At 35.8% G+C, this 27,131-nt stretch overlaps 1 protein-coding gene across 5 annotated transcripts in view; it reads left to right on the forward strand.

Annotated features, from left to right (window-relative positions):
* LOC116169900 (teneurin-a) overlaps positions 1–27,131 on the forward strand; it is a 310,461-nt gene that overhangs the window by 131,050 nt on the left and 152,280 nt on the right. Inside the window, exon 1 of one of the 5 annotated variants that reach the window (XM_031486101.1) lies at positions 25,094–25,229. The exons of the other annotated variants lie outside the window; for them this stretch is intronic. Within the exon in view, the coding sequence (XP_031341961.1) occupies positions 25,205–25,229 (25 nt within the window). The 5' untranslated portion in view covers positions 25,094–25,204. Of the gene's footprint in view, positions 1–25,093; positions 25,230–27,131 lie in introns of those variants that run through there. 5 annotated transcript variants of the gene reach the window in all.

Genomic DNA, 27,131 nt, shown 5'->3' on the forward strand with positions numbered 1-27,131 from the left:
CACAAACTCCGTATTCAACAAAAAAAAACTAGGGCTGACAGCCCGAGATTTAGCGTAAACAAATTTACACGATATTTTCAGCGTCACGAAAACTAACAGCAGCTCCGTTCCTAGTTGATTCCGATATTTAAAGAAACGCCACTCCTCCCATAAGGTAATCCATTAATATCTCCCAATATCTTTTAAATCAACCGCCAATCACAATCAGACTTGATAACACTAGCTTCTAAGGAAAGCGTCCCCACTTACGCCGAACGAACACGCACATTTCCATTATCTTTTCCAACAGCGACAAGAACACGTGCGTTAATTAAATTTTGTCAGATAATAAATCTTCTTATCCCAAACGACCAGCGGTCCCTACATTTTAACACGCAATTTCACGTTTTACAATTAAATACACAAATATAAATAAACAATTCGCAAAAGCGATAAACTTTAAAGATGAAAATAATACGCAATGACAAACAATCCTTCGCGCTTCCTGTGGAAATCACGTTCTTGACACCTACGACTGTTACTGAACGGACTACAACATACTGGGTTAGTTATGCGATGCCTACTTTATAGGATATTAGGGATGACTTTCGTAAATGTTTCCACCTAAAACAGTCTCATGAAATAGCCTTTTACTGAATACCTAAGCTTAAACTTCCTTCCAGTACCAATAAGTCGTTTAAATTTCAGGATTTATGATCTTCTCGACTATCTTTGCAACCAAACAAACAACCATTAGTATTGCACGCCATCTGCAGCAATAAACCATTACACAAATCTTTACAAACTTCGATAAAGACATTTTGATACTATACAAAACGAGATACCATTTATATGCAATTACTCAATGCAACATTGCGGCATAATGATTAAACATAGTTACACCGACATAGGAATTTACTTATTATGCTTAATAACGAAACTTTGATCAGTACATGCAGTTGCTTTGGATTATGGGTGTTATTGAATTATATTCGCGTTTCAATTGAAATTCAGCATCACGTGTTTTCGCCATTATGGTAACCAGAATCACGTCAACTACAATAGCAAACGTTACGTGTCTCCTCTGAAATGCGTTGCCAGGCAGCGGTATACATTTTATAATTAGATATACCTCAGTTACACCTTTCATTGGCGCACATCTAGACAAAAGACATGAGCGCAACGCTGCAGCACTAATTGAATTTTTGCCGTACCGTTAGATTAGCGCAGCAAGTGCATGTGAATCGGTTTAAATTAGTCCGATTGATTGGGGTACCATATCGTAAACGTTAGCAATCTGCTTTTCGATAAACTGTTTCTCATCAACTTCAATTCTATCTGGTGACACAATGTAGGCATTTGCTGCTTTAAGCTGCCAGACAGCGTAAAATTCTGGAAGAAGACAAAATGCTACTGCAGTCGTATTTCCGTAACGGAAATAAAATCACAGATGGCCAGTGGGGCTTGTGCAATTCCACATGTGCAGAGAGGAGTTCCAAGAATCATATCCAGATCCAGATCACAATTTTGAGTATTAACCAATGATCCAAAGCAACTCTTTTCCATAAGAGGAGTAAGAGATCTCTTCATGCGACATGCTCTCTTTATTCTGTTTGTGCAGATGTCACAAACAGCCTGTTACACAGTTAAGCCCACCCTGTTTCGCAGGTATATCTTACAAACGAAAGTAATTCGCGTTAAAAAGATTTCGAACAAACAAACATTTTTGGCCGTACTAGTAAATGTATTCTAACTAATAATACCTAAGTTTTATTCCAACAGTCTGCTTCAATGCATGTTTACCTACGGGAATACGAATGGGCTGTGTGTGTAGCAGCATTTGGGATGGTAAAATCGAAACAAAAACCAATACACCCCCGAGAAATAAAAAGCTCTATAATTGTTTGTCTTGTATAATCAATGAATGCGTTCCGTTCCAATATACGCCATCATTTATTCTCTTCTCTAACAATTTAAATAAACACGAGTAATCGTATCCAGAAATTGCGTGTAAAAGGCCCAATTTGCATCGCGTACACTTCTTGCAAATTAAACACGCTCGATTAATATGGCGAAATTAATTCCTACGCCCGATGCGTTATTATCTCTTATTAAACAATCGAAATCGAGTTATTTTAGAAGTACGTGTACAGTAGTTGCCTTTGGCGCTAATAAATTACAACAATTTAATGAAATTTAACACCAGAGATTTGTGATAGGAGGAAGTTGGAAAATTTCTATCGCATTAGACTCTCTAAAATGTAAAAAGTTGGACGTTTTTTCCGCCATCCATTGCAGTTCGTTGTATTTTATTAAACCATTTGTTAATTTAAAATGACACCGAGACAAGCGAGAGTTTAGGAGCAGGACGACGCAATAAATTGTTGTTGTCGTTAAATCTGGGGTTCTGCCGCCTACGCGAACGGGATAAGGAAGGTAGATAACGCGAAATCCGTGAAGTGGAAGAAAAAGTGGTTCGCTAACCTACAGAATTGGAAATGGAAGATGAGTATTTTAAATAATGACAAGGTAAGTGATGTGACGATGTTGTCGATGTTGGTTGCCATGTTGTTGATCTCCCATTTGTTAAATTAAGAAGAGCTTTTTTCTACTATTGGTAAATCTACGAAGTAGATCGTCACAAAATCCTTTCTAATGCACCCAGAGAAACACCAATTTTCCGTTGACTGAAATGATACTATTTCGCTCAATGTTGTGGTTAACTATAGACTCTGTTTTTTTTACTGGCATTTATATAACAGAACGCGCATCGAATAGTGTCCACTCCTTACAAATGCATAAATAAAAATATCCTCGGACACGTAGTTTATGTTCGGGGATATTTTTTGATTTGATGGTCCCCTGTTTCAAGTCATACAACGCGACGGGGCGACTTCTACCGTTGTTTCAATCTTAAACGAAACAGGGGTCGAATAATTTGACAGGAGAAACGATTTAACGAATGGCTTTTAGAGAAATTCACCGTTATCGTCTTCAGCAAGATGGAAAACAACCGCACTATACGTTTCGCGCGTTTGATCAAAGGAAACTTCCATGAGACTACATTCGAGGTAGATGGATTTAGAGAAGGGGCCGTATTGAGAGGCACATTTTCTCTTGTAGGGTAATTAATAATCGAAAATTTAGTTTATGGAATCCCTTTGATTCCGAAAAAGAAAGTTTACTTAGAACTTACACCAAGTTCACTGGGTTATTTTGCTTGCAAAATACATGAAAATACACAATTGTACTTTCTCGGACAGTTTAAAATCCCTGGTTTAAAATTTTACTATTAAAAGTACAATTGATCAATATTTATCTTTGACAGTGGGTCTCAAAGTTATCGAGTACCTAAATTTGGCAAAATATATAAGTACGACTAAACTTTATTTACAATTTTTGTTCGATGTTAATAATCTGGAATTGTTATGGCTAACCTTTTTATTCGTCAATTGGGGTTGATATCAGATGAAAGGGCTCCATATCTCAACCCGCCGGTTTGAAAAAATCTGTAGGATTTAACTTTGAGGAAATCTCTTAATTAAGCTTTTACACCGTTATTGGCAACTTTATTATTATTTTTAGTTTACGAACAGTTTTCTTTGTTGTAATTTCCTTCGGCGAATGAATCAATTTCACCCACATTTTTATTTCTGATCACTGCAAAAATACGTGGTAAAGTTTCCCAGGGAATTCGCTTACGAGTACGCTCATCTATATAAGCGAACGAGGTCTTTGGATTGAATGGATACTCCACATTTACGACTTTTTTGCACTCCCACAGTGGGATACGCAAATATCCCTTGGCGTAACTTTTTATAAGAAACTTTACTTGTTAAGCGGTGACACATTTTGGGTTTTTTCACATTCACAGAAGACGCTTTTTTCACTCCGTATTTTTTCTCCATTTTGCCCATTTTTCAAAAGCGCTTTCCAACTGGACCACGAGGTCGCCCTGAATTTACTTAAACAGTTTTCTAAGCTCGGCTACCCGAACGCTAATCTATCTAGACCTTATTCTGACCAGATCTACGACTACTCTTCTAATGAATCATTGCGATAAAAATAATCCCCTCCCTGAATACAAAGTAGTTTTTTAGCGCCTACTCAATGGTGGCAGTACCTATGTTTTTAATTTTTATTGGTTCAACGGGCTTTCGGGGCTGTATACTGAATGAATTTCAGAGCCTGGGATATCAGCTCATTTTTACCAATTGTGGGAGTACATAACTTAACACGACCGATTTCCAGCGTGTAATTCAAAACCAAAGTCAGACAAACGTTTTAAAACAATTAATCCATTGAAAACCGTGTGAAAAGATTACGAAAGCTTGCTGCTATTACAATCGACACAATAAAAACTTGAACTTAACACGAGTAATATTTGTTTGGTGGAATGTTCTTGAAACCTTCACGCTTTTTGGACATTTTTGTTCCGCATAATTCAGCGGGGAAATTTTACGCAAATAAATGCTCTCGTTACAATGTTTACAGATTCAACTGGCCACATAATTTATTGGAAAAAATTTCAACTTGTCAATTTCAACTTGTGTCTATAAAATTCGAAAAAATAAATCCAAATTTAGGGCTACCGTTACAAAATACTATTATAGTCAATTTAGGTATATATCAAAATTTACTCTAGTAATACATAATAATTAAGATATCGCATTTAAAACAACAAAGTGAAAATCGCATGAACTTCACAGTATTTAAGCTGAAACCAGATCATTAGTTAAATCAGATTCCAATATAGCAGTTCACTCGCCACATTCTGTATACTGGTTAAATAATGCAATGCATTTTGTAAATTAAATTTCGTTCGATAAGTCGCGCACGGAGTTTCCCCTACACACTACATGACTAGAACAACCAGCGGCCCCATATTAACTATAATAATTTCAACAAATATATATTTCCAATACGACCTGCCGTATCTGTTGGCAATAAGTTAAATAAACTCGGTTATATCTGACATGATTTAATTTTTAACCCACCCCAATGGTTTTAAAACGTTATTGGGATATAATTTTCACTAAACAGTGAGCAAATTGAATTTAGAAAACGAGGTTAAACTTTCTTGCTATGCGAATTACCAACCCAAAATACAGAGAATTATGAGATGTATAGCGGCATAAAGTTAACAAAACAAATTCAAAATTGCTATCTTCGTAATTAGTTTTTAAAAGCAATTAAGGTGACTGTTTTCTAATATCTACTAAACAACATTGGATTGGAAACTACATTTAATTTTCTCGAAAGTGAATATGAAGTTACTCGCAGGAAGTAATAATGTTTAGAGTGTATAGCTTCTCCTCTATTAATTCCGTTCTTTAGTACGGCGCAAAATAATTTAGACGCCCTTTTTAACCTTATTGCGTACAGTTCGTCAAACGTATACCAGTAGAAACGAGGGAGGGAGAAAGATACACAAAATCTAGCATTTCATTAAATTCCGGGGTACGTCATTATTTCCTACTGATGTGCACGCGAAATCTAAGCTGCACTTTACAGGACGCCGCCGCCGCCGTCGTCGTCTCCTGTCCCATCCTCTATTGCTGACGGTGCTAATGTGTTCCGCAGCCCACTAGGCTAGAACGTGTGCCTGAATATTCATGACTTTAGTAGCTCATTTCAGCTCGTTTCAAGTTGAAGCCACCCCGGGCTATTTGATAGCCGTTTAACAACAGCTCAGCCTTATCGATTAGGGCGGATTTTTAATGAGAGGTTAACTAATATTGCGACATTATTTGATCTCGTTTAAAATTAAAATTCCCCCACAATGAAGATGTTAACCTTTTTTAATAAAGAAATTTCACAAGGCTGTCTGTAGTTTCCCAGTCACATTAACAAAACCTCGAAGTTTTACGAATCATTCGACCGTATATCAGCTTACGAAATGCATACAAGTTTATTAAAGTAGAAGCTAGCCAAGTGGAAACACGGTGCTGTGTAAAGCTCCACTTTTCTCATGTAAACATAATTTTCCATACTTATTTTACTCACCTCGCGGGAATAGTCAGCCGGTCTAAAAAGATCGATTACCGCCTATTGGAAGAAAGTCGAAATGAACATTGTCATTTCATAAAAAAACCCGGTCATGCAAGGAAGATTAATTTGTGTATGTTTTAATATTCAAAGGCACTTTTTTCAGTCGACACTGATGTATTGAAAAAAGCAATATGTCAAACATTATTGCATTCTTGATAAAGGATATTTTACATTATTAGGTACGGACGTACGAGTATATTGCCATTGTTGTTACAAAAGCGAAAATGAAAAAAGGATGTAGATCGCAGTTAGTAGTCCTTAAGTGCATTAATGATGTGGAGTTTCAATCTATTTTATCGGTTCCGTAATGAAATAAGAGCTGTATCAAAGACACACTAAACGAAATGGGCACTCGTACCGTAGGAGGAAACGGTTTAGCCGCAAATATTTAAACTATTTAGTTAATACTTAATTTTCCATTACACATTTTTCAGATAGAGTCTATAAAGATGATTGTTTCGTTGCTTATCATCTGTAGACCTTTTTCTATTGAAATACACTTGTCTACCGAATCGAAACGCTCGAAAATTCAAAATTAAACGAAAAATAAAGATTGTCCAACAAAAATTTTGTAACTGATGTAGGGGTCCACCACATCTAACATGTAGAAAACAACATCAAAGCATTCATTTATATTTAAGATTAGCTGGACTTGTATGTGGTTAACCTTATTTGCCACGACTGTGAGAAGAAGATATAAACTTAAGTGGTGTAACTCTACGTTTTGCACAGAACAGCGAAACAGAGACTCGTAGGAAAATGGCTGCAACATAGCCAACCATAAAACATTCACTGTAACCGTGCATTTCACACCTAATGTGCCCTAGAACTAAACGAGGCAGTGAATTCAGATTTTAATTGCATCCACGAATCGCAAATGGGAAGGGGTGAAGAAGTATCCCAATCAATTGAAGCCTCCAAATGCGTTGCATAATGCACTTAACAAACAGAGAAACTGGACACAATGATCCTAAAGGATCGAAATGTCGTAAAGAACGGATCGTTTAGTGCTCTACACGGTAGTCCTTGCAAATAACTTTGGGTTCGTATGGTGCTCTAGAATAGATGAAATTCTTGTTAAAATTTCCTTCGTTTTGTTCTTGTGCTGTAGTACGATGGGGCCTACTTTTCGTACTTAATCTACCGACTAACTCAGGTAAAAACAAAATTTGGAAAAAAATTAACTCAAACTTAATTTCCTCACTACTAATGCGGCGTGTTTTTGAACATAAAAACTCTTTTTACGCTCGTATACCGATCAATAACGCTTATAGAAATAAATTAAAAAATATCTCAAAATAAATAAGTACTGAAATCCAAAAAAAATATTATAATCACTACAAAAAGACTAATTTACTAAACCTACAATCCTAAGTAAACATCTCAAGAATCAAATTTAAATTACGAAATAAACGTTCATCAATAGTTCAATACACACGAAAATAGATGCGATTATAGTTCATTTAGAACACAATAATTGGAAGACAAACGGAAATAATAGACATTATAAAACAATCCGTTTCGATCGGACCACCTAATGCTTTCCCATTAATGACTGGCTTTATAGTGATGATAATTTGTTGCTGGATCTGGTGTGTACTGCAGCACCATACGTCCTTGTCTCTTCTATCGATTTGGTTCCAGTTACCATATCATCTACGTACTAATCATTTAATTGTTACTGCTGTCCACTGTATAGTGTGATATCAGTGGTCTTCCTCGTTCAGTTTGATCTTACATCGGCCGTGATAACGTTCGCTACGCCGTGCTTCCTCCATCTTGTTAAAAGATCCCAAAGATCCTGTTGCAGCTTAGTCTTGCGACTGCCAGTGATTTGGACTTCTCGGGCGTGTCTCGGTCTTTGTCAAACGATATCTTCTTTTATTATCTTTCTTTTTTAATTATAGATTAAAGTTACTCATCGTTTGTGTGTAATCGGGGTTAATTTTTACTCTGCTATAAGTATCTTTTTTTCCTCTTTGTCCGATTGCGATGGTGCCCTTCTCTCACAATCGCTATCTAAATATTCACTTAATCTCTTACCCGCTGTTTTCTTGGTTGTTTGTCTATGAGGGGCGTAAATCCAGATGGTTGACAGGTGATGGTCGAATTTGGTCGTAGGCGCAGTGTCATCCTGTGTGAGCGACGGTGCAATGTTGGTATTCTCAGAGGTTGCTGATGTCGTTAATGATGGCCGAAGTACCCGGCTTTGTCGATCTTCAATGGCTGGCTCCGTTGTTGGCTCGAAGGACCATGTTCAATCTCAGAATGATCTATTGAACAGAGGGGAGGTATTAGTGTAGGTTTTTCATAGAGGCCGGGTGGCGCTCAACCATACGAGGAGGCTACGAAGGTTTTATGCGTAAACGAACTAACTGCAATTTTACTTTGACATTACTGATGTAGCTAACCGTTTATATGTGGCGGAGTTTTTAGAAACGCAGTGCCATTTAAACTCACGTCACAAAGTCTATTTTTCATTTGGGCCTTTTTTCATTTAAAATTGTCTTCACACAATTTTCATAAAATATACCAAATTCGTTTTGCTAATATGGCGTAATAGACAAGGAAAAAGACAGAAAAAATAGGTACCTCTCCGTCCACAGTTAACTAAAAACCTGCAATTGGAAACAATTTGTCGGCTTTGAACATCCCTGGAAGTACACGGACAACCGATTGCACATGAACTTTAGTAAGTTATTAATAAGTTACATTTGAAAAAATAATTCCATGTCATACCTCCTACTTTGGACACCCTGTATTTTAAAAAATCTTTAATGTAAAAATACGCACAAAACCTAATATGTACTAATCGATATGTCCGAGGATTTTTAGATCATAAAATCAGATTAGATTAGATTAGATCATAAAAACCGGAATTGACTTTGTTTCATCAACATCACATTAAGGAAATCAAACCGATGTCTCTCTTTTGGGTTTCAGTAGAAGTTATGCTACAAATTACTTCATGAGAATGAAATAATCGGGGATATGCGTATTATCTTGCATTATTTGAAACTTATTGAAAAAAATGCCCATAAGTTCATACATTTAATTCACTTCAGCAACCTGGGGACTACATTAACGTGTTTCTGTTGATCATTTTCGTATAACAGGGTTTAATTAGGAGAAAGAGTGCAATCGTACAATCTGTCCTAGTTTCTAATCAGCATTAATAAATGATGCAAACGCTTAGCTGTCAGGGTGACGAGTAAAAAAGTATTGTTTAATTTCTACTGCAAAGTGAAAACCAACCGGGTTTTTACATACTTAACGCAAGATTTACTTTAAGTGCGCCATTTCGCCATCTAAATCTGACTTAACAACTGAAATCCAAAAGATAATGTAACACTGCCGAAACAAATAAGTTCTCTGAAAACTTTTTACAGCGCTAAAAGTAATTAACGCACGTAGTTCACAGCCAAAGGATAAAGGGGTTGATCCCTGCATAACCCATAAACTTGTTAAAGTTACTACGTTGGTAATGCATAAGGCTTTGTATCTAAAGTGTTCCAAAAAATAAACTCCTTTCATCCGCATTGGATGCGAAATTGAAAATTTGCGAATTATAGAGAGGATTAAATACCTTTCGGAAGAAATTGGGATTAAAATACTTTGCAGTCCGCATATTAAATAATTATTGCGGAAATGTTAGTTATAGCGAAATGCTTTTTGCAAATGATTTTTATTCATTAAAGTACATCGTAAAATATCATCTTTGATGTTTCATCTAACCTTAGGCATGAAGTATACGTTCATTTAATCAGGCACGTTATCCTCATCTTTTTCCGTAACCTTTTATCCTCAAAGTCGTCTTTTCTCATACTACGAACTCATCGTCTCATAAAGTCCAATAGTACTAAATTGCTATTAGATATTTTTTCACTTTTTTAGTGGTAAACCTACCCTGGCAGGTATTACGTAATAAAGTAATAATATTCTGCTCGATATGGGTTTAGTAGATGCAGCGGCTTTTATCGTTGAACGAAGTCTGTGAAGCTGCGCTTGCTAGAATTATTTCGAATATTTTCAAGTGTTTTGTGAACTCAATGGCGGTCCATTACTGTAGATATAACTTACAGAACTCGATGCAACACTTTTTTGTCAATTTACCTAAAGTTCACATGATCTTTGATTTAACGCTTCGCCTTCATTAATCAACCTACAAATTCACGAAAAAAGTATCACTTTCAACACGTGTTGTGTTTTATAATTAAATAAAAAGGAGATCAAAAATGGATGCTGTTGTTCGTAGATAGGACGCATAGTAAAAATCGTAAAAAAAGGTAACACTTTCGATGCGATTTTATTACAAAAACAATAACATTTTGTGAATCATGGAAAGAAGAAACTTTTGACGATAGGAACAATCGCTTCCGGAGTATTTACCCTGGGTACTTCTTCCCTTCGGAAACATTATCAATGAAACCTTCGTATCGGGAAACTAGCCTTTGGAATATGTACGTCTTCTATATTCGCTCCAAGTAAGGCGCGCGCTGAAGAACGCAGCCTTGTTATAATGGCGTTAGAAAACTTGCCTCAGGATATTTTCCTCCAGTTTATTCACACTAGGTTTATTGATTCTCAGAAGATTCTCCTTAGGAATGTTCCCCCTCAGGCTCATCGGCAACTGAGATATTCGCCCACTTGCCACTAAGGCTTAAGCAAGTATCTCCTCGCCGGAAATTATTGCCGTCAAGGGTTTCTTCCCAAGGAAAACTCACGTTCAGAAAATTTCAACCCCTAAGAAATTGCACTCAAAGACAGCCATTGAAATAGAACTGAAATGTATTCAATCCTGCGTTTCCTTCCATTTCACTGGTCAACACAGTTCATTTTTTTTTGCTTTAGATACGATGTATGAAAAAAAGCTCAAAGTCTTAAAATATACAAACAAAATTAAGCTTTGCTGGCCTTATTGGTTCGGGGTTTTCGGATATGCAAACAGATGCAGAAAATACATAACCTTTTTTGACATTTGTCAGAATTGACTTTAAAATTGGTACTTTTACTCTAGAAATTAAATCGATTACTTTTACCTTGTATCTTCAACTTCTAGAACCAACATAAACTTTTCGAAACAAAGCGCCCAACTTAAAACGCTTCTAAATACCGGGAGTTCATCACACTAAAACTGGTTAACTTCAAGGCGGAAAATGGATGCCTCGCTACAGCTAATCTAATCTGATGTTTTTTGTTATTTTGTTTAATGGGGGTGCAGTGTTGAATACAAAAGTAGTATTTTTCAGTGAAGTAGAAAATGCACACCAATACGCCATATGATTTAATTTTGAAATTAGCTATCTTCTTCGAAAAATGTCCGAATTCGTCACCGTGAGGGGGTCTGTCATATGAGTTTTGGTCCAATTAAACAAGAAAACATCTCTTACGTACCTACATGCAATTATGGGACAAGGAAGGTGTTTTGCAAGCCACCAAGTACTTTCTACTTATGACTTCAAAGAGTAAGGAAGTAGTTAGGAAAATAAAACTTTTTGTAATATCAATCAATTAATGAAAGATGAAACAATGAACAAAGAGAACTGCGTAATTACGTAAGCAGTAGGTATTGAACATGTAAATTTTGTGAAACACGTCAAATTTGACGGCGAATTGCTGCAGTGAACATTTGGCATCGATACGTTCTGAGGTAAATCGGTCTTCAGGGACTTCTTGAATGTTTCCTGTTACGCGAAATGCTTGATTTGGTTGTCGAGCAAAATGGACAGCGCGTGGGGAGTAGTCATCAAATTGTACACATCATTCGTTGGCATAATTCAAACTATCCAAAAGCAGCGCAGCACCCCCTTTTGCCGTAGTGAAGCGGTTAATAAATTCCTCTCTCGTATATTAAAATGGTTTCAATAAGCCTAACGTACGCGTGTTTTTACATATTCATATCGCGTTGCAGACAAAAATCGAGAAACGTAGCCGGTTTGATGGGAACCGCTTATTGCAAATTCCGGTTGTCACACGTGTTTGTTTCAAGCCGACGAACGACAAACTCGTAATTGCTCCACTGTCACGTCTCGGGAGGAAGATTAGCGTAACTCCAGTCCGTACAATGAGAAAAACAACAACCAATAACACTATCGGTCGTTTAAATAACAACGAATTACCGGAAAACGTATATTTTAAACTTGATAACGCGCTGTCGAGCTTTTTGCGGTGAAACTTCCGCTTAACCGTCCAATGGCGATACAGTAATAATGTGGCAACGGCTTCAGGACATATGCGTCGTATTTAGATAAAAAAAATAATCCTCTTTTCTGACCATTACATGGCCCTTATCGAACAACCCCTGCTTCTAATCTGGTTTTTATATTATATTTTCTCTGTTTGTTGGGGTACGTGGCTTTTGCAATTTAACAAACAGTAGGGGTCGGCTGAAGTCAACGCATCAGGCGCAATGCAATTATTTATAACTGCGCTTCGAAAATTGTCCATTGTTAAATAAACTTATTTTTATTGTTGTTTCACTCTTTTTTGTGTATCTCAGTCTTACATGATTAAAGGTGCAATTGAAAAAACGTGCTTTTCACTTATAATTGCACAAGAGGTTTGTATTTTACCGAGTAAATTTGGGTTGTTTAGGTAATGAAAATCTGTTGCCTAGCAATTAGACGAAACTGTCAACTAATAAAAATGCGACACCGCAGGTGGAGCATTTTTAGGTTGACAGTTTTTCGACTTGCTAAAAGGAAACAGATAATTGCAACATGGTTTAAATACAAACCTCGAGTGTAATTCGGCAGGACAATTTAACGAACAAGAAATTCACCAAACTAATCAATTATTGACAGACGTCAAACTAGTCATATGGGTAAGGATAATGCGATTATTGGTAAAATGAATAAGTGAAAAAACCACTAGTGCATTTGTCGCTGGAAAAGTTGCAGGTAACTTTTGCCGCTGTCAAAGTGACAATTACACTGCGGCTTATGTGATTTTTTATACATGAGTTGAAACTTATAATTGCACAAGAGGTTTGTAACAGTAAATTTGGGTTGTTTAGGTAATGAAAATCTGTTGCCTAGCAATTAGACCTGTCAACTAATAAAAATGCGACACCGCAGGTGGATTTTTAGGTTGACAGTTTTTCGAGTTCAATTGCTAAAAGGAAACAGATTTGAATTGCAACAACCAAATTTACTCGGTTTAAATACAAACCTCGAGTGTAATTCGGCAGGACAATTTAACGAACAAGAAATTCACCAACTAATCAATTATTGACAGACGTCAAACTAGTCATATGGGAAAGGATAATGCGATAATTGGTTCGAAAATGAATAAGTGAAAAAACCACTAGTGCATTTGTCGCTGGAAAAGTTGCAGGTAACTTTTGCCGCTGTCAAAGTGACAATTACACTGCGGCTTATGTGATTTTTTATACATGAGTTGAATTGTCAATAAAATCCATTAGTTACACATGCCGATTATACATTAGAACTACTCTGGTAGTGGAACGTTCTCACCCCATGCTATAAAAATGCTAATGTTCGGAAAATTGTTCACTCGATTTTAATTGAACCAACTTTACGATGTACATAACAATAAATAACTTATTTCACGATTTTTCTACGTGATTGGTCGATTTGCTGAGTTTAAGAAAGTGACTTGCTGTTCAATTTACGCGAGGGTATTATTCTTAACGGGATATGTAGGGGCGAATCCCTTAATTTTTAATTTTACCGCTGACAATGCGATCCGTAGATCCCTACTTTGGGATTCAATCGCCCAACTACTTTATTTTATTAATTTAGTCTCAAAGATGTCAAAGAAGACGAAAAAGATTAAATGTTATTCTGTCCACAACTTTTGCACAAGGGGTGATTTTGGAAAATGTTATTTGTATTGGCAATACTGAGTAAGTTAACCTCAATTTGTTGTACTTCAGTACTAACTACCTTCTGCTTTCCCTTTCAACTCTACTATCTAAACACAACGGCTGAAATTACGTCAACAGTACGTATGATAAATGTCAAATGCAAATTTTGAAAACGCAAACGCCAACAAAAATTTCGAACTTGACAGATTTCTTCATTAATTACGATAACCAACACAAATGAAATTCTCCAAGTTCAACCCATTTAAAAAAATTGTGAATGGAATACAGTGATGTGGTAGGCGTGTAAATATGTTCATTAATTCTTTGAAAAGGGAAAACTACTTAACATAATTTGTAAAACAAACAAGAATAAATCCCCGCTAGCTTCCCAGCATGCAAAAATCTTTTAGCCAATCTGTCATAAGAAACCCTTCTCACGCGTTATTAAAATTAAGCTGAACTGATATGCTAAGGGTTCGGGCAATTAAAAGTTTTTCGCTCCACATTTCTAAACTAAATGCACTAACGGCATTAAAAGTTTAATTCGGTCTTTGTAAGTATACCCCTAAGCGATGCATACATAGACTACTAATAACTACTTGCATAGTAAAAGTCATTTAACTACGAGTCGCGGCAGTTTTACGTATTAAGTCAATTAGTGGCAATTGTACATTTGTATGTCTTTACAGTTACTTCAATTCGTGACCCCATCAATGTCTTAGTAGTACTTATTTTACATAATAAAATAAATCAACATACTTGTTCGTGGGTCTTTATGTATCTTTTGGTGCGGCATTAGAAGATTTTGGCTTTCGAGAATGAAGAGGGATTGGATTATTGCTCATCGGTCAAGTAAACGAGGTGAGCTTTCCACTTTTGACCTTAGAAATGAATTTGCTCGTTAAAATAAAACGCAGCTACTGCAAATCATTATAAAATGCGACACGGCTATAAAGCTCACATGCAGAGATTTAAGTTGCAAATGCTTTGGATGCCATTTTTACATCTATTTCTACGTTTTCGCTTTTATACCAACGGTAAACACAATGTACAATGCACAAAACAATTAACAGCAGTATATCATGAAATTTGTAATCTGGCTTTTCGTATATCATGGGCCAGCTTTTATTGTATCATAATTATTTTGCAAAATTTCAATTGTTACGAGAATAAGCATGGTGATTTTATAATTAAAAAAAGATATTTAAATTGTTTACTTTTCAGTTCAGTATTTTGAAATTTTTTTACATAAAAAAAGTTTAGAAGTTGTTTTACATAATTGGAACTGTGAATGAACTCTCTGCTTCCTTTACGCAAAGTTTAATATAGGTCGTAATTTAAGCTCGATTAAACACACAATAGATCATTTACAGATGAAACAAAATTTATTCAACAAAATCAATCAATCAAGCTGAAAGTAGGCACTCAGAGCCAAGGCACAAATACCACGCACCAAGCGGTTAACCACCAAATGCAGACGACCCTCTCTAAATTAAGCGTTTACCTTCTATATAATTCGGCTATGCCATGGAGGGGACATAAGAAATTTCAAGTCGGACGGCGTATTCGGTTATCTACATCCAAAAATTACAACATCAATTAATTACGTTCTTCCCACACGTCTTAAAAATACGGAACGGTGTAAAAACTCAAGTTTTATAAGGGCGTACGTAAAGGATGTAATCTCGAATTAATCGGAGGCTCATATCTGTAACCCATTCAACTAATTACGGTAATCAAATCTCCAAATTCGGCAGTCTAGCAATGCTGTCCCTTGGAATATGAGGTCAAGCGGCGTAATTTGTTATCACGTTGGCCCCGGGTAATTTTCACAAAATTAGCTTTCACAAATTCCTGACTTTTTAACAAATTATGCTAATTACCGGACTCAAAAATCTCAAAAATAAAGTTATGTAACATTTGGGTACCTACAAAAAGCAATTATAGCAAAAGATATTTAAAAACTTAACCAAACAGTATCTGGTAGATACACACCGCACCTAATACCACGTGGGGTGAGTTCTCACCCCGTCAGCGCATCACTGTAAATTTTGAAATAAATCTGAAATTCCTGTGTTGGGCTGAATTGAATAGGTTAGATTACAAAGAACAATGTAACGAAACATAAGCAATATAAAACTGCTATATCAAAAAATATAAACAAAAAAGTTCAAGGGAGAGAATTCACCCCACCTGGGGCCAGAACTGGACGACCTTGCCGGTTTAATGCCGGATTTTCGTGTTGAGAAAACGACTTTAGGTTTCTTAAGTTTCGAGCCGTTTTATATTTCCATGAAAATGCATTGGAAACCGTCGGATCCAAGCAAAAGCTCATTGACTAAACATTCGTGAAAGCTTTTGAGCTTAACGTTGTTCGAGCTTTTAACTATTCCATTCCAAACTTTTGAGCCTTAATGTTATTTCCAACTTTCATAACTGAAATTATTTATTTCTTGACGTGGAAAACATGTTCAGCACCAGCTTGCACGATGAACGAAATCTCAATTTAAAGTGATATAAAAGAAGATAAAGAGCGTGACGAAAATGATGAGCGTGAAACAAGTATCGACTAAAATCTAATGAGAACCAAAAAATATATTGAATCCATTTGAGTTCGGAGGAATTATTTAAAAAAAGATGAGTTTTTGAGCCTAGATTTACGGTTATTTTATGGTTTTAGAGATGACTTATTGGCGGTAATACGACTATATCGTTAGTTGGGATAATTTTTTGAAAGCAATATTAATTAACTTCTAATTACGCACGACTAAATAAAAACTCCAAAGTAATATTAAGGATATACACGTATAAATTTTAAATTAAGCAACCTTATGAATCCACTCACTACTTTCTTTTAACAAAGCCAACAAAGGATGAATTCAATTTTCCTCAATCTATAGTTAATTTTCACTTGTAAAATAATGGAACACACTCGCATTTGCATCTAGTTACATTATTTAAGAATTTTTCGCCCATACTAGTACGAAATTCCCTTCACATTTTCAATATACGTTGTTAATTACAACATATATAGTTACTAAAATTTCCCAATAGGCATGAGAAATTGGAACACTACCACATGACCACAAAAATCAGATATCTATACAGGTCCATGAAGTTCTAGTGCTAATTTGTGCTGCTAATTGAGCATTTTGGGCTCATTAGGTTAATGAGTAATTCATTTTTTTCAGACTGTTGTGTGATATTTGTTGTGTAATATTTTCAAATTTTTCTTTCACTATAATTTTGTGCTCTTTTTATGCTAAGTTGTGATGATAATTTGAAATGTTGTGCTCATCACATTAATAAATAATTCATTCAGTCCAACTTCACACTCTAGTATTAACATTGATATTTTTAAAATGTTATTTTATTCACGTTTTGTGATATTTTCCTGCTAATGTATACTCTTGTGTTTATTTCGTCCATGGGTAGTTCAAATGCAAGAAAGAGAAGCTTGTTTAGAATTATTACCCCGCACGCCTGGGTTCCTCGTTGTCTCCAATATTTAAGGAAACGCCACTTCCACCATCAATAAATTCCTCCTTTAAATATTTTCAAATAACTCGCCAATCAATGACGAAACAAGCCAAACGTCCCGAATTCTCCAGATGATACACCTTACCCCTTCGTTATCCGCCTGATAAGACTCCTTATAGTAACGACCTGATGTGTCTTACATCACCTTATGTAAATTAAATAAATTAGAAAAGCGATAAAATTTAAACAAGAATTACAAATTTACAAAATATCTAAAAAGAAAAACGACACTGAGATACCAATTCAAATGAAACGAACCAACTCTTGTATTTTAAATTAGCACAAAATGAGCACAAAATTATGAGATACTTGGAATTTAATTCCTTTCAAGTCGACACTACAACTTCACGGATCCTATCTATACACACTTCGTATATTTGTTTCTCAACCCACTGCTTATTGAAAAAAAGGAGGGACTATTAAAAAAAATTATTGATGATGTCATAGATCTATCAAATATGGCTCAAAGATATTCAAGCTACTGTCACAAAATTTACGGTATTACTAATTTAAATTCAAATTTTAACAAGCTTACGTTTTCTTGGAGTATACATTTTATGTAGATTCCAATTTTGGAACATGCTCGCGGGAGTGTAAAAGTATAAAATGTTCTTGTGTCTGCAGCGAACTTTTTCATTTGTATACACATTTTATTAAATACCGGCACCTTTTTATGAAGATATTGACCGGCTGGTATGTAAAAGAGAGTTTAGGGATCAAATATGAATGCAAATAGAGAAAATAAAAGGAAATGCCCCTAACATCTGCATCACTTCTTTAGAAAGAACCCTTGAAATATAGAGCGGACATTCTCAGCAGGTATATCGATACTCCTGTACTCTTTCTTAGTGCATTCAAAATCGTACACTTCATAAATAAAGCACGCAAACAATCATTATTCTATTTTCTAATTCTTTTAGCGAATGGTTCTGTCCGAGAAGGTTTTCTCACGTTGTATACCAACATTTATACGGTTTCGTTTTGTTTAAACATACATGCAACTGGGTTGCCAATGTCGAAGATGAAATGTGATTAAATAGATCATAGCATGTGCCTCGTGAATACCCGAGAGCAACAAGGTACAAAAGGGGCGCTAAGGCTGAAGGCAAAACAGATTTAGGGCTTCTTCTCAAAAGGAATACGCAATTATTACATCCGTAATTACTGGAACGAAGCTACTCAGATCTTAGTGAACAGTTTGGGGGTAATTTGCGTTTTTTGAATTGGTTTGGACGGTTAGAAACAACACATTTTATACGAATCGTCACTTCGTTATTTGAAAGTAAAGGTAATTCCAGTATAGACGAGAAATCGCGACTTTTCACGTGAGTTTCGAAACGCTGCCTGGTCTTAATTAATTAACAAACACTTTTTACTGGAAGGTAATAGAAAAGCTAATTCCCATACTTTTCAACGGTGCCGACAAGTTCCTCGAATGCAATTGCTCGAAATCAATTGCTCGAAATCATTTGCTCGAAAATCAATTGCTCGAAAGTCAATTTTCTCGAATTACAAATTCCTCGAACGGCAATTGCTCGAAAACGGTTTGCTCGAATTAAGTTCGCAATTAACTTAAATTTATGCATGCGTGATCAAGTGAAAGGTCTTCCATACGTTTTGCCTATATTATGCTTATACCTAAAGAGATGTACTTCACATCCGTTCAGTAGTGTGGCCATGATAATGAAAATAACCTGAACATAAAAAGTGAGAACATATATTGTTGATTTGGGTTCTTGGGTTTTAAAAATTAAAAAAACAAGTGTCCATATTGGTGAAAGTCATTCAATATATGTAATATGAGGTATGCACCATAATAAGGTTTTCTTGGAGAAAGCAAGTCATGATCAGTTAAATGTAATTAATGATTATTCATCTTCTCACGAATGATTTCATTATGTTAATCTGCATTAGGGTTTTCATTAGAGTGTATAATAATTGCTCCGTAATTATCCTTAGGTTAATGAGATGGTTGTTATTAGAAATGATGGTTATTCCTAATAGGTGATTAACATCAGAATGCTTACAATGAAATTTGGAAGGAGAAATTCCCTATAAATAGCCTAGTAACCCAAAAACGTTTGTTAGTTCAAAATTTGAAAGCTCACAAGTGAACATGGCGTTAGAGTTCGTGTCCAGTGAGAAAGGGAAATCCAAGTTGTTTTTCGAAAGTTTTTTGTTTATCAAGGATAAACAAGTTGATACCAAAATTTATTGGAAGTGCGAGCACTCCAAGAAAATGAAGTGCAAAGCTCGTGTGATTACGGTGAATAACTTTGTGTCGTCAAGCAATAACGACCACAACCACAATGCCGACGCAGCGCAGCTGGAAGCCAATAAGGTCATGCAGAAAATAAAGGAAGACGCAGAAAACACAAGAGATACACCTCAGTTCATTGTGTCCCAAGCTTCTGCTGGTTTGGGAAATGCAGTTGCAGCTAAATTACCAACAGTCAACAATATTAAGCGGACCATTAGGAACGTCAGAGTGAGAGAAAACGTTGCACCGGCCATACCAAGACATCGGGAGGAGATCATTTTCCCAGAAGAGTTTACAATTACCACAAACGGCGAACTTTTTCTCCTGCACGATTCAGGGCCAGTAAATGACAGAATTCTGATTTTTTCAACCGCACGTAACATCAACCTTCTGGCGATGTCCCAGCATTGGTATGCCGACGGCACATTCAAAGTAGTTCCACCGCTTTTTCTACAGCTCTATACCATCCACGGGATAAAAGACCATGTAGCTATCCCTTTAATATATGCTCTTCTACCAAATAAGACAGAGCAAACCTACTTAAATCTTCTTCGAGAAATAAAAAACCTACTTCCAGCTGATGATGCACAACCACAGACCATCATGACAGATTTCGAAGTAGCAATGATAAATGCCATAAGAATTGAGTTCCCGTAAACCATACATCGTGGATGCTTCCTTCACCTCTGTCAAAGTATTTTCCGACACATTCAGGAAAATGGCTTAAAACGGGAGTACGAGAGAAATCCAGAAGTTGCGTTGACATTAAAACTGCTTCCAGCCTTGGCATTCGTTCCACCTCAAGATGTAATTCCTGCTTTTGAAGACATTTGCGAGCAAAACATTTTTTCTCCTGAACTGCAAGTTATTGTTGATTATTTCGAAGACACGTGGATCGGTCGCCCTCAACGACGTGGACGGCGCCCGCCCCATTTCGCGATCAACATGTGGAATTGTTTCGATGCCGTACAACATGGACTTCCAAAAACAAACAACTCAGTGGAGGGATGGCATCGAGCTTTCCAAATGCAACTGTGTGCAGACCACCCAAACATCTGGAAATTTATTTCGGCATTAAAGAGGGAGCAGAGTATAAACGAATTACGAATAGAGCAACATATCAGCGGGCAACCACCTACCATCAGTCGTAAGGTATACCGTGATTGTGCACAAAGTAAATAGTTATGCACCTGACATAAATATATATGATTATGTTCGTGGAATAGCACATAATATATCATATTGACAACATGTAATTTTTGTTTTTCATAATATGTACCTTCCTAACTGTATCACATTCCTATATTTAGCAATATAAGCATTACTTGGTTGTTTGTGGTTTTCTTATATTTACAAATCAATGATTCGAGTTAAGGCTATCTCACAACTTTATCTTTCGAGTAAAAGATATTCGAGGAATTGCTGTTCGAGCAACTTACAATTCGAGCAAAATTTCATTCGAGCAACTTACTTTCGAGCAATTGATCTCGAGCAATTGGCTTTCGAGCAATTGCATTCGAGGAATTTACCTAGAACCACTTTTCAACGTACTATGAGTAACTGTTGGGCAACCCGAACAGCATGTTCTGTAATTTTAGGACTTCATATTGATTAAAGGAATTAGTAACACCATCGTGAATAACTTCATGAGTGAATTTGCTGTAAATGTTTATCTTCTTTAAACAACTAGGTACCAGTTTACTGAATTCGTGTAATATGCAGTGTACCACGCTGTGCATTTAATATGAGAGTTAACATTTTTTGCAAATTTAATTAAAATCCTTCTACGATACTGAAACGAAAGAAATAAGTTCGGGTAATATTATTAGTGATTCATCCCCCCTTTTAACATTATTAATTATTTGAGTTGAGTTGGGTTCACAGATAATAAACGGATAATTATGCTTTGCATCAATTGCTGGCACCCGCGAACTGAAGTTGCTGACATCTTAAGTTGATTATACTCGTATAAAGGTACCAAATAAAGTTTTTGACACACTACCTACAAAATCTAATAAGCCTAGGGGCCGTTTTTATTTTACTTTCTGTACCTACCTGTGAAGAAAACCGCAAAAAGCTCCCGAAAAGTGTATTTCTATTATTAGGCTTAGAATTTGACACAGAATTGGAAGATGGATTTTAAAAAATACTGTTCCATGAAAAAATCAACTTTGGTATCATCAAAATCTACTTTTTGGCGCATCCTGCATATTTTCTCTTTAGTGCAAAAAAATGCGCAAGAAAAAATTATGGTGGACGTGTGCAAGCATTTTTTAAAAATCTTGATTTTTAAATGAATTTGTTCCATATTTTAGCTGCTCGCTGTTGTAATTACATAGTCGTTCGAATCTAATTTTCATTTTTCATAAGTAAACGTGTAAGGTAGAATTTCTTACAATTAGCCCTGGAACAACCGCTTTTTACAAGCATGGTAAATTGCGTGCTAGTTCTAATATTACAGCTGCAGAAATTTTGAATTTAAATTTTCAACTACAGTTCTCTTTCAACGCGACATTGTATGCACTTTCCTTGCAAATAATTAGCGAGCAAAGTAATCTAAGGCATGTTAATAAATAATAATACACCCCGTAAAACTAACCTTGCTTGTACAGTCTACTGAAAAAATATTTTCAAAGGATCGGTATTTGGTGGAAGTACTAGCAATACCGAAAATTCAATTACAACTCGTCGCCCTCCCTCAATATAAAGTGATATATAACACATACGGGCGCATTGCAATAAAAGAAAACGTTTTTTAACCTACCATTTACTGCTTTCTTAATATACAATCAACACAATTCTCACACAGCAGTTTGAAATGTGAAAATGAATGCTAAGCTGCTGATTTAGACCGGAGATTAGATTTGGGTCCTTTTTGTAGGTAATGTAGGTATATCTCATGATGAATTGTGATAATACGCTTAATAAAATCAGAAATTAACGATCATGTAATAACAAAATGGCTCAATTCTTTCCAGTACTTTTTTAAATTTTTTAAATTTATTTTCAGGGAGGTTTCCAAATAACTTTTTCAATGGTTTATATTATATGTCTTCAATTACAAATCAGGGCATTAAAAAATCGGTAGAAAGAGATAGGGTCAAAAGGCATGTTATTTACAGACAAATTTTAAAAGATGTATCAACACAAATTTATGAGCGTGCGCCATTTTTTTGGGTTTTTCGAGTTCTAGCAGCTACAAATACAAAGGTGTATTTGACAACATACTGGTAGTGACTTTTTTGCGGTATTTTGAATTTGGCTGCGGTACGGAAAACCCAAAAAAGCGGATACTTAAATAGTTATATCGATCACTCGCAGAGATTAATGTTGGAATTAGAATTAAACGATTTTTGATAGCAAGTAAGTCTGACTGGTTGGCTGTCCGGCTGAGATGTCAGTAATTACAATTGCCAGCGACTTCAAATTTTCACTAAAAGCTTTCTGGCTATAGTGTAAATGTGCAATTCTAGTCTATTGTGAGTTAGATTACTCGTGAGATCGATAATTTTAAACTTTTCTAATAAAATACTGATCTGTTACCAAAAATGCGCTAGCTGCATATGCTGATTTACAACTTGTTTGCATTAAGAATGGAAATAAGTTTGACAACCACTGATGTTAGCTGAAAATGTCGCAAATAACAAAAAATTTATGATTTATATATGTCCTAGTTTATGTCGATATTATGATACTTGGAATAAAACTTATTGATTGTAATGAAATTTCAAATTAGTATAACTTTTGCTTGAAAAGTGATTTTAAACAACTGTTCACGAATTTTGTTCCTTAACTCAAGTATGTACACAACAAATTTCGTGGAATTCTCTCCCTTTTCGTTATCTGGGCAAGAATTGCAGTGGTATTTTTTTTCGAATGTTCCAAACCAAATTTCAGGTTCGGGATTTTTATGTTCAAAAACTCCCAGATACTTTCGTAGTAGGTAGCAAATTAACAAAAAATTTGAAAAAACGAAACGGACATCTCCCAAAACCTATTCAAAGACGTGCCACCAGTATTTGTAACTCTTATGGTTGCTGAAAAAAATTAAAGAAAAAAAGCAAATTTCACCACTTTTTTGAGGGTGGCTCCCAAACTAAATACATTATACCCTCGGTTTATTCGGAGAAAGTGCATGTTTCGATCCCTTATACCACCCAATTTTTTTTACATACTTATATATGACACCCTGTATATAAAACCAATAATTATAACCTGCAGCTGCAGCCAAACAAAACACAAAACGTATACATATAGATCATGATAGATCGTCTGAATTCAAATTATTTTGACAATCGATTTGCGGATGTACAACTTTTAGGAAATACGAGCATAGATTTCAATACATCTGGCGATTTTGAAGACAACATTTTTGTTGCAACATCAAGAATTGCAGTTTCGAAATTTTAAATGGATGCGTTGTTTCCATGTTGAAAAACCTGCAGAGATCGACATTTTTTGCGACTTCATGTTGGAGTACAACATTTGGTGGAAAGTTTTATAAAATTGGAGAAGACATATTTAAAAACTTATAATAATACCGTTGGATACCACTTTCAATCTTAATCGGAAGTTTGACATTATTGGGTTCCCAAACAAAAAATGTTGGACTGAATTACGTTTAATTGCAAAATAGTCAATTAATTTTTTTGTGATGTACAATGCACATCATTATAATTGGCTTATATTGTTTGTTACACTCACGCTATGCATTTACTTTGTGAACGCTTAAAAGGGTGCACGTGTAAGCGCACGTTCACTGACCATTTGACATATTAGTGTGCCCACGTACGTATAAATATTTGTATGGGGAAAACATACTGGTCCCGCGCACAACTTCAGGTTTCCAGTATGAGCTATGATAAAGTGGTGTAATTAATTTTCTCCTGAAGGATTGCATGTCTAATATATTTAGTCGTTCTTTTAAAAAAAGTGCTTTTCTAAATGCTACACTTCCTTCCCTTTAATTTATCATTGCGAGGCAATTGTGATTTTAATATCGAACGCTTTTCTATTTTGCGGAATCGCGGGAGAGTTCATTTTATGGACTGAAAATTGAGTTATACTTGACGTGGAGTCCTGGAGAAAATGTTTTTCTGGCAATGAATAAAAAAAAATGGACGCGTTTAGTAAAAGCACTTTGCATATATTATATTTTTGGGTCAAACGCGGCGTGAGAGTTCGTCATTACCGAATTGCTCAACCCCCGGTGTAACGTGTGTGTGTGCGGTCTTTTCGCTTAAAAGAACACACTGTTCTTAGAATTTGAAAGGCAGCGTGATAGTATAAAGAAATGGAAAGGTACATTCGGGGGCGGCAGAAAACTTTACGTGAGGATTCAACGAGGGCGCTTCACCCCTACAACTGGGGCAATCGATAGAAACTCCCGCGGTGCAATTGAAGCGGCGCCTCGGTCGCGGGTGCGTGTCGTTCTGCCAAATGTGAATTTCATCTCAAAACAAACAAGTGTCAGGCTAAAGCTCAATTTCTCTCGTATACAGCATCTTTGAGTCCTTGTCGATAATGTGCTCACAATTCTAGTAGCAATGGTAGACTACATTGACAGGATCGGTAAGTTCTTTGGATTTATATTGATCACGTGCCTCCTTTATTTTATCCAATCACCAAGTTTATAACTAGCATTTTTCCTAGATTAGATCCAAACTAGGAAATAATCTTGTTAAACCTCGAGGCAACTTAGAATGTAATCAAGCTACTATTTACGATGTACTTCCATATAAATTAAAAACTTATAAAAGATTACAGTCGAGCTACAACTTTGTAAGATTTTTATGAGCTTTTCAACTGCAATAACTTTTTTACTCCTTAGCCGCGCTATATCCTTAACTATATGACATAAACGTGAAATGGAAACATTATTTAAAATTTAATCAGCAAAATACATGTGCTCTGTTACTGCTCCTTGCTTCAAATGGTAGAAGAAAAATGTGTGTTATAACTCTTACTAGTGTCGAGTTGACAATTGCAGTTCCCCTACTTCATTGTATCTGCCAAGGGAGCAATACATCAAGCAAATATAGCTGTTTATAAATGGGACTAATATCGAATTAGGATGAGTGTAAAAATGCATTTTATAATGAACGAAGGAACGTGATCGAGGGTGGAAAACGTCAACATGACACAAAGCTCATTTTTCAGCGTACTCTCATTACATCAACACCACATGGAAATTACCTTCGCCTAAATACTTTATTCGCTCGATGGAGGACTACTCGAGGAACCAAGATATCAAATTCGATTACTTTTTTCGGTGGTTGTTAGGAGTCATGTTTCTCTTTGGAGAGACAACATTTACCCTGAACAGGATCTTATTTCAACCTTCCCCAAAAAACGTGTTTAACGTAAGCTATAAAGGAACACGAGAATAGACGAAATTGAACAATTTTCTTCACAAAATCGCCGTCTAAAATTACCAATCAGCTTTGATTGAAATTTGAATATCAGAAACCAACAAGCGCTCGATTTTTTTCTTGTAAAAGATTTTCTCGCTAAAACAACATTTCAAATTAACTTAGAAAAGGGAGATAAAGTAAACTTTCCGTCTATCTTCCTTTGACGTTTCTTACTAAATTATTACGCGTTTTATCAGCCGATGTTGGGACTCCCCCGTGGATTCTTGCATGGATTGTAACTATATAAGAGATTACGTGCAGTCGCCAGTTATATGTAATGCATTATTTTCCGTTCGTCGATATGCTTGCGATAGCTTTCTTTGGTGGTGCCCAATTGCTTAAACATTTATTTATTAGATCTTTATACAACAAGAATGGACATCGGCATTAAAAAGAATCAAGTACAGTTCATAGGAAACTGGGGACAGGGCACGAATTATGGATCTTTTCCAAGTTCACTCCCTTATAGCCATTCCTTGTCTCCTCCAGACCTCAGGAAAGAGCTCGACAGAACGACAATTTTAAAAACATTCACAGAAAGGTCAAAAAGCGACCTGAAAATAAACTACTTTCACAAGATAATTTATCACTGGATGAAGACTTCACATCACACTACCTACTTCATTTGATCAGAGTGCAATAAAGGTTAGGAAACGTCGGCTAGGCATGAACAGAGAAGACGACTTTCTTGATCCCTGATCCCTGATTTTGTTGATAATTTTCGAATTTCGGTAAAGACTTATCTAAAATGATTTCATTGGCGCTAAATATTCAAGGAGAAGCTTTTTTGCTCGAAATCTCACGGAAGACTATAGGTCTAGCTTTCTAGCGAACTCGAAGGAGTTTTCACGGTCATCAGGATTTTAAGCAGAGTTATTAAGAGATACTATTCTGGTAGCGAATATTCAGGGACAAAAATATTTCGAGGGGATGTATGAATGGGCCAATTTACTTTACTTTCACTATGAACTTACCCGAAAGGAAATTTGTTGAGAGCGATTATTGCAGTGGGACATTTTCCGAGGAAAGTTTATTCGGAGACGAATCTTTTTGGGAGTAA

The sequence above is a fragment of the Photinus pyralis genome, unplaced genomic scaffold (assembly GCF_008802855.1).
Source record: "Photinus pyralis isolate 1611_PpyrPB1 unplaced genomic scaffold, Ppyr1.3 Ppyr1.4_LG4, whole genome shotgun sequence".
Taxonomy (NCBI): Eukaryota; Metazoa; Arthropoda; class Insecta; order Coleoptera; family Lampyridae; genus Photinus; species Photinus pyralis.